Source organism: Moschus berezovskii, chromosome 24 (assembly GCF_049115385.1).
Source record: "Moschus berezovskii isolate FMDL1 chromosome 24, NW_MosBer_1.0, whole genome shotgun sequence".
In the NCBI taxonomy this organism is placed as follows: Eukaryota; Metazoa; Chordata; class Mammalia; order Artiodactyla; family Moschidae; genus Moschus; species Moschus berezovskii.
In genome coordinates, this window is record NC_142483.1 from 11,944,346 (window position 1) to 11,956,561 (window position 12,216).

Genomic DNA, 12,216 nt, shown 5'->3' on the forward strand with positions numbered 1-12,216 from the left:
GCCTCGCCCTCCTACCGGACAGTTCCCTCACACAAATGAGAGGGTGCCCAGCAGAGGCCCTGCTGGAGACCATGACCTGTCTCTTACCAGCCACACCCATTCCTATGTACAGGCTGCTGTCACCTGTGAGGCTGTGACAGGAGGCAGAGGTCTTTCTGTCTGCCTGCCTGTCTGTCTGTCACTGGTCCTGTACACACTGGCGAAGTCCAGGTGTCCAGAGCTGGGCGAGATTGGAAGGGATCCGTCGATGCTTGTGTGGGGCCAAGGGATGGAGGGGAACCAGGATTCTGAGTCTGCCCCTCCCTCTCACACCTTCCGTCTTGGGCCGAGGTTGAATGCATGCCCCACTGCCAACCTGCTCGGAGGGAAAAGGCCCCCAGGGGCAGCACATGCACCCGTCACTGGCTCCTTTTGCCCCCAGCAACACTGCAGCTTCCTGGACGCTTCTGCACGTGTTACGTCTGTTAGTCTTGTAACACACCAGGAAACAGCCACGCATGTTCAAGCGTATCTGAGAACCAGAGAGACCAGGGAATGGAATGCCTTTGTGTGGGGCTTTGACCTAGCCTCTCGAAGGCATGCTCTTTCTGTTTGATGATTTTGTTCAAAGATGAAGCAGATACCTGTGGATTTGCAGCCATGATGGGGCCAAGCCCCAGTGGGTCCTTTGTCTTCAGGATGCTCTGGGAAGGGCTGGTGACAGTCAGACAGGTGGGCCAGATTCAGTGTCATTTTCAGCACCTGCCCTGGGGGACGGCTGGCCACCAGAGAGTAGATTCAGGGAGCAGAGTTCTGGTGGGATGTGCTTGATTGGCCTTTGGCCTCGCAGTGTGGGGCTTACTGCCAGAGCACCATCTGCGCTTCCTGGGCCTTCAAGTGGTCTTGCCAACTCACCACCCCCTTCTTAGAAATGGACTCCAGCAGCTGCAGGATGCTTTGACACTGCTGGATAGCCTTGCCCCAGACAGTCTGGCTGCCCACCCCACCCTTCGGGTCAGGCCAGGCAAGATTCCGCTGCCATGAACTAATAGGGACCTGCACCGGCCAGTCCCACCAGGCTAAAATGGAGATAACGGAGCATCAAACACGCAGCTGAAAGAGAGGCCTGTCCCACAGCTCCTGCGTGCAGCGGGTGGGAAATGGGACAGGGCAGGGGGAGGGGGCCTTATTTGGGCCAGGCCTCTGTTTCTTTTCGTTGAGATGCCCTCCTTTAAATTGACATTTCTATTGAGATCATTGTAGACTGACTGCCTTTAAAAAATTTTTTTTCAATTGTGCATAGTCTGTTTACAATTTTGTGCCTATCTCTGCTGTACAGCGAAGTGACACAGTTATATACATATAGCCATTTTAAAAAATATTCTTTTCTGTTATGGTTTATCCTAAGGGATTGGATCCACTCGAGAAGGGATAGGCTACCCACTCCAGTATTCCTGGGGTTCCCTTGTGGCTCAGCTGGTAAAAAAAATCTGCCTGCAATGCGGGAGACCTGGCTTCAGTCCTTGGGTTGGGAAGATCCCTGGAGATGGGAAAGGCTACCCACTCCAGTATTCTGGCCTGGAGAATTCCATGGACTGTATAGTCCACGGGGTCGCAAAGAGTCGGACACGACTGAGCAACTTTCACTTCACTTTTTCAGGAGATTGGATCTAGTTCCCTGTGCTATACAGTAGGACCTTATTGTCCATTTATCCTGTAGGTAGTAGTTTGCATCTACCAACCCCATACTCCCAGTCCATCCTTCTGCCTCCACCCCTACCCCCCACCCCTGGCAACCACAAATCTGATCTTTATGTTTGTGAGTCTGTTTCTGTTTCATAGATAGGTTCATTTGTGCCATATTTTAGGTTCCACATATAAGTGATACCATGTGATATTTGTCTTTCTCTGTCTGACTTACATCACTTAGTGTGATAATCTCTAGGTCTATCCATGTTTCTGTAAATGGCATTATTATTATTATTTTTTTTTTTTTGCGGCTGAGTAATATTCAGATTAGGAGAGTACTCCCCTCTCTGTTCTCCATGCCTGGGGTTGGGGCATGTTGTAGGGTGGCTGACTAGACATCCCTGTACTCTGGTGGCCCTGGGAGCTGAGCTGAGGCTGACCAGGGCCCAGTGGACATCAGTATCTTGTCCTAGGAACTCTGGCTGGGACATCGCCCTGAGAAAGCAGCATGGAGCAGCCTAACAGAGAAGGCCACAGCCCAGGAAGGGCCTCTCAGGGCCAAGAGTGCAGATGGACCTCTGCGGGCCCCGAGGGTAATCTGAAAGACCTGGAGTGTGACCTGGGGAGGATTCTTCAGGAGCCAGATTCTGGGTCACAGAAACTTCCTCCAAGCCCTGACCCTAAGACCCCACCTTTACCTCTGTCCGTGACCCCACCCACGCCCTCAGACTTGGGGCAGCCACGGAAGTTGCCCCTGACAGGCACTGACAAAAAGTACCCCCTGATGAAGCAGCGCGGGTTCTACTCTGACATCCTCAGCCCCGGAAGCTTGGATAAACTTGGGGTGAGTGTGGCAGCCGTGCCCTCGCCAAGCCTGAACCTTCCTTGTGGGTTCCATTTGCCCTTTCTCCCTTCCATCCATCCATCCATACGCCTATCAGTCTAGCAGTTTTCTGCCCACCCAGCCATCTGCCCACCCTTCTGCCCATCCATCCCTGGTGACAGCACACGAGGACTGTCATCCATATACCCAGTGTCCTGGGGCAGTGGGTTGATGGGGCCCCCAACTCTGGCTGGGGAGGGGGTCCTGGGACGAGGTCGTATACCACTTAGATCTACAAGATAGGTATGAATTTGCTGGGAAGGATGGGGTCTGGAGGGTGTTCCGGGCAGGGGGAACAGAAGGTACAAAGATTGGAGATCCCTGACAGGCCATGGCCCATGTAGAGGAGCAGAGAGATGGAGGGTGGGGGAGGACGAAGAAAAGAAGGGATATAACTAGGGGAGGGTGAAAAGAGCCCCGTGAGTCCCGTACAGCCTTAGGATGCTTTTAGGCAGAGGACCTCTGTCCTGTGCCCCAGCCCCTGGACACATGCCAGGACTGTTCTCAGAGAGAGGAAGGGGCCTGTGCATGACCAGAACGGGGCTGGGCCAGGATGTCCCAGTGCCCATAGCTTGTCGCCCACTTTGGCCTCTGAATGAGGAATTGTGCAAATTCCTCTCCACTGATTCGTTCCCATCCCTGTTCCTGTGCCCCTGGAGTGCAGCCTAGTGGGCTCAGGGAAGACACTTGGCCTTGGGGGTCCTTCCGGATCCTGCCTGTCCTCAGGATGTTTATGCTTCCTCAAGGCTGTGGGGTTTGGTTTCAGGAAGTGTGCCAAGGCCCCTGCACAAACCTGGACCTCCTGTGGCAGTCCGACCTTGACAAGTTCACCCCAGAGGGTAAGTGCCCAGCGGGGCTGTGTGGGTGGGTGCCTTCAAAAGCAGAGCCTCTGGCCTGAGGGAGATTGTTTCCTCTTGGCTGAGGGTCTCAATTTCCTCCACTGTTAAAATTGGGATAAGACACAAGGTGCTTTGCAAGGGCCCTGCTCGTGGTGAGTGCTCAGTGAAGCACAGTTGCTTAGTCGTTACTCTTGACAAAGCTCTATGTGGCAAGGTTGCCCAGATGCACTGGGGCTGCTGAGGTCTGGAGCCTCATTTCTCTCAGCCTGGATGGGGACAGTGGGACATTGACAGGTATATTTCTTGCCTCCCCTGGAACATGGGCTTGGAGGAGTTCAGGACTGTGTCTGAGCTGTTATCCAGCTCAGGCCACAGTACCGGAAACAGGGCTTGGAGCAGGAAGGTGCTGGGGAGGTCACTGCTGGGGAGGGGAAGAAGGATGCTCCTCTCAGGCTCCGTGATGAGTCTTGTAAGGTCTGGGACAGGCCTGCAGGGTGTGGGGCAGCCCCCAGTGGCAGAAGGGAAAAGAGGGTGGCTCCAAGAGAGGCAGTGAGCAGGGAGGGGCCCTGAAAGGCAGTGGGGAATTGGGTGGGGACCCTCCTGACTGACCAGCAGGCAGGACACCCACGTCGATCAGGCTCAGGTCCTCCATGGTCCCGGCTGTCTGCCCTTCCTCTCTACCCCCAGCAGAGGCCTGGCTGTGTGCTGGCACTGTCCAGACTCGCCTTCTTGGCACCCACAGGCCTCTTGGGCAGGGGTAGTCTGTGACTCCCCAGAGATGGCAAAGGAAACATCACATATATGTGCCTCTGTGCAGTGATCTGAGGATGCAGCCTACTGTGGTCAGCAGTTTTACGAGTATCTGTGGCCTAGAAAATGGTTACAGACCACAGATCAAGGGCTGTGGAGGACTGGGAATGGTGCTCCCACCATCCATGGTCAGGGCAGGGATGGGGGAAGGGGTGGTCAGCAGCTTTGTGTCCCCACCCACAGGAGGAGGAGCAGCCCAGAAGGGTCACAGAGTGGTGGCAGTCAGGGTTCTTGGCAGAAGGCTGTGTGGAGGCCTGGGAAGATGCCTAGGGCAGGGGCAGGGGCAGGGTCAAGGGCATGGACTGGGCTTTGCTGTCCTCACCCTGGCTCTTCTTTGGCTCCTGAGGTGCAGGGCCAGGCCCAGAAGCTCAGGATTTGTGGGGTGCAGTGTGTTATGGACCCACAGGCTCAAGAGCAGATGATTAGGGATCTGAAAACTGCCTCCAGTCCAGGGCTTTTTGATAGCGTGGGGTTCCCTCAGCACCCGACAGCTCTGATAAAAGAGCCGACTTTGCTGCAGGGGGATGGCCCCTGCTCAGCCTCTGGAAGCTTCTGTAGAGCCTGTAGAGTGGGTACACCCAAGGTGGACCCTCCTGCAATGTGGCTATATCTTGACCCCAGAGATGTGAGGCCCAGGGAGGGGTTACTAGGACCTCTCAGGGGAGTGGTTGGGGGCCATCACTGAGCAGTCCAAAGGCCCCCCTCTACTCAGCCCTGGGAAAGGTGGCTCATCCCCCGAAGCTTTTTCCCACACCCCCTTCCCACCTCTCTGGCTTGCCTCAGACTCTCCTTCCCACTTGACATCTTGAGTCCCAGGAAACTGAAATGTCACCCTATCAGTGGGTCTCTCTCCCCAGCGCCCCTACCCTCAGAACTGGAACAGAAGCCTGTCTGAGGAGGGATGGCCGTTGTGTGACTTGGGGGATCCTGTGGGGACAGGGTGGTGGTGCCACCCTCTCCTACAGCATCCAGGATGCCTTACATCTGGAAGCGGTCCCAGTGAGTGCATGGCATTCAGACCCCGAGAAGCTTGGCAGGACCTGTGGGGTGGGGATGGCAGGAACCTACCCAGACATGCAGGGAGCTACCACTTCAGCTTCCTGTCCAGCTGTAATCCTGGCAGGTAGTTTGATTCAGCACCTGGCTTGAGCAGAAGCCGCTGGCACCAGGGTCATGGACAGCATGGAGGAGAACGATCAAGCAGACTGGCTCTGGGCAGGGAGAGCACGACCCAAAACAGGCCTGCCAGAGCCCCTTGTCCTCCAGGCTCAGGATGCGCCGGGGCTCCCAGTGTACATCTGGCCTCTCCCTGCCTCAGGCCTACTCTGAACTCCCCCTGCCCCAAAGCCACATGCCTGCTCCCTGCCCAGCATGGTGCTGAGGGTGTCGGGCACCAGCCTGAGTCCCCGCCCCTGTCCCTGCTCGCAGTCAGAACCTTTGAGGTTTCCGAGGACTTCGAGGAGTGCCTGGAGCGCGAGCGCATCGGGTCCACCACCAAGCTGCTCGCCCAGACTGACTTCCCGCTGCAGGCCTACGAGCCCAAAGTGCAGGTGCCCTACATGGTGCTGCCGGGCCAGTGCCCCCGCAAGATTGAGATCGAGAGGTATGGCTGGATCGGCAGTGGGAGGTGGCATCTGCCCATCGCAAGGGGTGACTGATGGTAGGCAGCTGGGTGACCATCCTCACGGCAGAGGTTACCTAGATGGGTCTGTGTTGCAAATGTTCCAATCAGCTCTTCTAGCCCTTTGGTTTTTTAGTGGAAACACGTTGCTTTCCTTGCTGTGAAGTCAGGGAGGGTGGCTCTTGAGTCAATATGGTGGGACTGAAGACCGGACACAAGGGTATTTGGGGCCCTGGAGAGCGGCTTCAGCCACCACACCTCTTCCTGATGGGTTCCAGAGAGCCTAGGGCCCTGGAGGGGTCCCTGAGCCACACCTTTACTGCCTTAACTCCGTGGGCCCTTGCTGACACCCAAGGAGGCGACTCACCTGAGCTGAGCTGTCATGAGCTCCCTCCATCTCCCTCGGGCAGGAGGAAGCAGCTTTACCTGAGCCTGGACATCGAGCAGCTGCTGGCCAACGAGGGCATCGACTCCGACAAGCTCATGCCCAGGCACCCAGACCCCCACAACCCCCAGACTATTGAGCAGGGTCACGACCCGCTCTTCCCCATCTATCTTCCACTGAAGGTGAGTCCAGCTTCCACGGAGAACTGATGGTCAGGAGATGGGGGTGCAGGACCCGAGAAGAGGAGTCAGATTCAAAAGGGGGATCCCCTGGCAATGACAAGCACTTGCTGCGTGTCACACAGGACATCTGCCTGATCAGAGCACTGCCCCCACTGCTCTGCAGGGGGAGCTTCAACATTCTAGGCTGGGGCCTGGTGTGTGTGTGGGGTTGCCCGGCACCCATGGGATGCTGATTCTGTTTCTTCTCTGGGAGATTGGGGAAGACTTTGTGCATGAGTTCTGTCCCCACCCCCTCCTCGGGCACCAAGAAGCGGCCCAGGGGGACTGTGGAGTAGTGTTCAGTTCCCTTTGACCACTGCATCTGGGGTCACTGGGCTGGAGAGAGCTGGAGTGGAGGAGGGCACCATGGTACCCTCTTTGGAGTTCTGCGGGGAAATGGAGTCCAGGGAGGAGAAAGAGAGAGCATAGCCTGCTCTGGTTTTCACCCGCCTCCCTGCCCTTCTCTCCATGGCCCTGACTGTGTCTTGCCTGGCAGTGCGTCTGGGGAGACAGAGTGGAATCTTGATGCACATTACCCTCCTGATAACCCGAATCGCCATCATTTCTGAGTCAGGGTGGGTGCTCAGGAAAATCCAAGGACCACCTCTTCCACTGATCCTGAACTGGATGGTCCTGGCCAGAGGGAGAGAGGGCCTGCTCTGAGTCCCCAGTCACCCCTCTGCCTGAACCTCAGGGTAACTTGTTTGGACAGGGTTTCACAGAGCCAGACCCCCACAGAGCCCTGTGAGCAGTGGAGGTGGCACTCGGGCCCCTGGTCCCCAGACTTCATCATCTGCATCCAAGGAGGAGGCTACTTGGACACCTCTAGCCTCCCATGCTCAGCCCACAGGGGCCACCAGGGTGAGCTGCCTCTGCCCAGCACCTGCTGTTTTCTCCCAGGTGTTTGACAACGAGGAGTTTGACTGCCGGACTCCCATCGAGTGGATCAACATGGGCTTGGAGCCAGGGTCTCAGAACAGGAAACCTGTCCCTGGCAAAGCCCTCCTGCCTACCGATGACTTTCTGGGGCATGGTGAGCAGGGCCAGCGGGGGCAGGGAGGACAGGATCTTGGTCTGCACCATGCTGTCCTGGCAGCAACCCAGCCACAGACTCCTCGGCTGTCCTGGGCCTCAACTGTGGGAGGAGGTGGCCCCACATTTTGAGGCCTCCCTCCCAGCTGGGATACAGGCCAGCGGACTGGCTGCACAGGAGGAAAGGCAGGGACCAGGGATGCCATGGATTGGTGGGCTGGGGAGGGGACAGCTGGGTGGTGTCTTTAAAAAAAGTCTTTGATTTATTGATAATGAAAAATATGCAGGCTTATTAGACATGTTCAAGTGTGTATAAGGGACGCAATTCCACTCTATCACCCAGAAACTCCTCTGCCCCACCTGTATCTGTGGCCTCTTGGCTTTCGCCTCTGCATGGACAGCACGCACACTATGACACACTCACATACTAGCTTTCAAACACACACATTCACAAGCCCACTGTCACACTCACCCACCATCCCTCACACACACAGTCATACGCACATTTTCACCACACACACACACATGCCGACAGTCACCCATTCAGAACTGCTGTCACCCCCACAGGCGTACAGTAATGGTGCACACTCTTGCCAGACCTTAAACTTGGCTGTGTCTGTCCCTCCTTTGGCCCAGGTCTGCCCTGGCAGCCTCAGACACTGTCTCCAGTCCGGTGCTGTCCAGAGCAGAGCCAGGCTGACCTTCCATGGTTCCTGCCCTGGCCTGCATGACTAGTCTCCATGTAGGCGTCCTAGGAAGTTCCGGGTCTTGAGGTTGAAGGTGGCCATCCCCTTGTGCAGGGCGAGGGCCTCTCTGCTCTCTGCCCCGTGCGTGGATATGCCGCTGTGGAGTGGGGAGTGACCTGTGGGCCAGCGCCCAGGCTGGAGACAGGACTCTAAGAGCCACGCTGGTTCTCAGACTGCTCAACCTCCAGGGGGCCCACAGCAAGTCCATTGTGCAAGCTGTAAATTTGTGCTTCAATTTAAAAACACATTAATGCTGGAATCAATTTCTCTGAACTAGACAAGAAATCCAGAATGATCCCTTTACTTTGGACTTAATTACAAAAATAATTTAACTCAATTGTTCCCAGATCTCCAATTCTTGGTGATAAAAGCAGAAAGTTTGGGGCTGCATTAACCTTAAATGCACCAGGTAGTGGCTTCCCCGAGGCGCTTCTGCCTATTCCGCTTCACACGGCCTGGGCCCTCAGCGGCAGCTCTAACGGGAGGAGGGACAGGTCAGGAACCTTTCTGCCAGGGACCTCTGCTTTCTGCTGGGGGCTTCTTGTGACATCTTTCCCTCTAAGTTGAGCCAAGAACAGGTCAGCATTTTCAGGAAGGAAACTAATTAGGGCGAGAAGGGAAAAGTCAAACAGAACCAAAGCTGGTGAGGTTTATCACATAGCAAACTCCTGTCCTCGCCTGCCTGGCATCGGTCAGTTGGAGCATTTCCTTGAAATTCCGGCCCAAAGAGGATGTGCACACAGTATGACTTCAGGTTCTGTGAGATAAGCAGACAGTGTCAGAGAGTGCCGGGGTCAAAGGTGCTATTTTAGGCAGAGATGCTTCTCCAAGGAAAAGCCACTTGAGCAGGGGACGAGCCAGCATCGCGGTGATGTGGGCGAAGACTGTTCTAGATAGAGGGCGCAGCCGACGCTGAGGCCCTGAGGCAGGAGTCAGGGGTAGCCAGACGTCCAGTGTGGCTGGAGAGGGATGAGGGAGGGAGGCAGTGGCAGAAGTTGAGCAAGAGGATTCAAAATTTTCAGCCCAGGGTGTGGGCGCATTCTGACCAAAGAGGCCCCGAGGTCCACTCTGAAGCCATTGCAAGGGAGCCGTTGTCTTCCACCCTGCCCTACTCTGATGGAGGGGCTGGGGGCTCAGCTGCCACATGCAGCCTCAGGCCTTCCCTCGGCCTTGAAAGGGTCCAGTTGGGATGTGGTGAGCTTTACACCTTGATCCTCAACTGGATCTGTTGACTTCAGGCTTTCCTGCCTCCTGGTCCCAGCCCTGGTGGCTTGTGTCTCTCGCTGCCCTGATGGAGCCATGCCGAGACCAGAGCAGAGAGGCCTGGTCCTTCTGGCTCTTCCTGCCCAGCTCAGCGGGAGGAGGCAGGCCCCCCACTCTGCTGCAGCCGGAGAAAGGGAGTCAGTGTGGCGGGAGAGGGGCCAGATCAGTGGCCACCGAGACCTTCCTAGCACCCACTGCCCCATGCAGCAGCCTCACTCCACCCCATCGCCGGGAGCATTGATGGCCTCCCCTCCTGTTTCAGAGGACCCCAAGAGTCAGAAGTTGAAGTACAAATGGTGCAATGTTGGCGTCCTGGACTACGACAAGGAGAAGAAGCTGTACCTAGTGCACAAGACGAGTGAGGATGGCTTAGTGCGAGATGAGACGGGGAAGCCTATCCTGAATGGAGGGGTCACACCTGAAGGTACAAGGTCTCTGCCCCTGCCGCAGGCAGACCCTCAGCTCAGGCCTGGCCTGGCTCGTGACTGAGGCCAGCCCCTGCCCAGGGCATAACCAGCTGAGGTCTGAATTCCCCCTTGCTCTCTTGTCCTGTGGCTGTCCATCCCCCAACCAGTGAGAATCAGAGGACCCACCACTCAGAGACCCCAGGGAGGGTCATTATTTGATCTGTCACCTCTGAGCAGCTGGCAGTGGTGTTTTCAGTGTCATGTTGAGAAGGAGCCCGAGGCCCATCGATGAGTGATGTCCGCCCTGGATGTGGCATCCAGGAATGGGCACTTGAATAGCCCACCCCTGTGAAACCCCTTGTCTGTGCCCAGCTTTTCACAGTTAACAAAGCACTTTCACATCCAACCATGACAACCTGTGATGTGGGCAGTGCAGGGAGCGTTGTCATGCGCCTTTCACAGATAGGATAGGGCCCCTTGCTCAGGGCCACCGTGCATCAGTGGCAGAGCCAGGCTGGAATCTAGTGCTCCTGCCCAGAGGGCCCCACTGGCTGTTCCTTTGTCCCTCCACCCATCCCCAGGAAGGCCACCCCTCCTGATCTGTCAGTACTGGGTGCCAAGGATCCAGCTCCTCTTCTGTGCTGAGGACCCACGTGTGTTCACACAACGTGTGGTGGAGGCCAACGCCCTGCGCAAGAACACGGAGGCACTGCTGCTGTACAACCTGTACGTGGACTGCATGCCCTCTGAAGGCCAGCGGCTCGTCAGTGAGCAGAGCCTGAATAAGATCAAGCAGTGGGCCATGAGCACGCCTCGGATGCGCAAAGGGCCCTCGTGAGTCCTCCCCACCCCGACCTTCCCCGCACCCCAGCAGCACCTCCTCCAGGGAGCCGTCCGGTAGGGAGCCAGTGCTGCCGCGTATGTGAGAGGGGTACTTTCCCCGTGCTCATCTGTTTGAGGCTGTCTTGCCCACTGTACTGAGGGCTTCTTGGACCCTGAACAATGCCTTGTTCAGTTCCAGTTCTTTCATATTCAATATGGACTCATGGATTCTTAGTTTTATCCCAAGGGTTATGATCTGTTACTACCATTTTTAATTTTCATGCTCAAATTGTCTCAGAGTTGGCCAGTGGGAGCTCTTCAGGCCGCTTCCTGTGTCCTCTTGTTAATGTTTCTGTTATTCTTTGAGCATGTCTTTACTTTCTGGCATAGCATGAAGTTCCAGGGTCATCTTGTACTTTCCCAGATCCAGTCCTGAAATCAACTATTTCTCCAAGGGGCCCTGGTTCCTCTTGGTGGGGAATCGCATTTAGAAGCCAAGATTTTGGCATTAAGATGTGCTCATTGCTCCTAGGAAATCAATGCTTTGAGGCCCTAGCAGATAGACCTAAGCTATACATATTATTTATTTTACATTATATCGTATTATAGTGTTATATTACATTATGTTACATATAGCCTCCACACATGTCTAATTATTATATATCTATCTATTGATCTGTCAAAAATCATGAGTTCATACTGATACCTTCACATTTACTTCAGACCACAGGCCTCATTCTTACTTGTATTTGTTTTTTTACTTCTTTTTCTAAAAGAGAATTGGCTTTTATTCTTCATAGTGTATTTACTTACTTGCTCAGACCTAGGATACACAGAAAGTAATTTCAGTTGCTAATCCGTCCTCTTTGGAGGATAAGCTCTGATAAGTCATCTTTGATATTTGTTTAGTTTTCTTTTTTCTTTTCAGCCTGGGGGCATATGGGGCAAATACTAGGTTCAGAAGTTACTTGGTTTAGTTCTCCCCATCCTCCTGAGTGTGATTCATTCATTTGATGAACTATAGCTTGGTCCATTTATTTTATAAATATGAATAAATACATATATGTGTATATATAGAATATAAGCGTGATATAAGTATATTATATTATAGAATATATAATTCATATATTACATTATATGTAATATGTATGCATTGAATATACAGAAAAGATACACACATCTGTATACATTTCTTTTTATATGTAATACATATACACATATATAAAATATAGTCAGTAGTATATATTACTCAAAAAGGTGTACTCAGAGGTTTGTTAGTCTTCACCCTCATCCATTTTACCCACATCTCCCATCTTTTCTGCTGTATTCTCACCCAGAGGTTACCAGTGTCACTAGTTTCTGGTTTATCCTTTCTGTATTTCTTTTTGCACAGATGATGTTCTCATATATATATTTCTTATCCCCCCTGTTACATGATGAGTAGCACACTATAGACACTCGATTTTATTTTGCCTTTTTCACTTACGATGCATCCTGGGAATCAGTCCTTTTCAGTTCG

At 54.1% G+C, this 12,216-nt stretch overlaps 1 protein-coding gene across 1 annotated transcript in view; it reads left to right on the top strand.

Annotated features, from left to right (window-relative positions):
• The first annotated feature begins 2,149 nt into the window (after positions 1-2,149).
• The window catches only part of DNAH1 (dynein axonemal heavy chain 1), a 76,417-nt gene continuing 66,350 nt past the window's right edge, over positions 2,150-12,216 (top strand). Inside the window, 7 exon segments of the mRNA XM_088831534.1 lie at positions 2,150-2,512; positions 3,318-3,390; positions 5,629-5,803; positions 6,232-6,388; positions 7,328-7,460; positions 9,731-9,892; positions 10,457-10,709. Coding sequence (XP_088687660.1) covers positions 2,177-2,512; positions 3,318-3,390; positions 5,629-5,803; positions 6,232-6,388; positions 7,328-7,460; positions 9,731-9,892; positions 10,457-10,709 — 1,289 coding nt within the window. The 5' untranslated portion in view covers positions 2,150-2,176.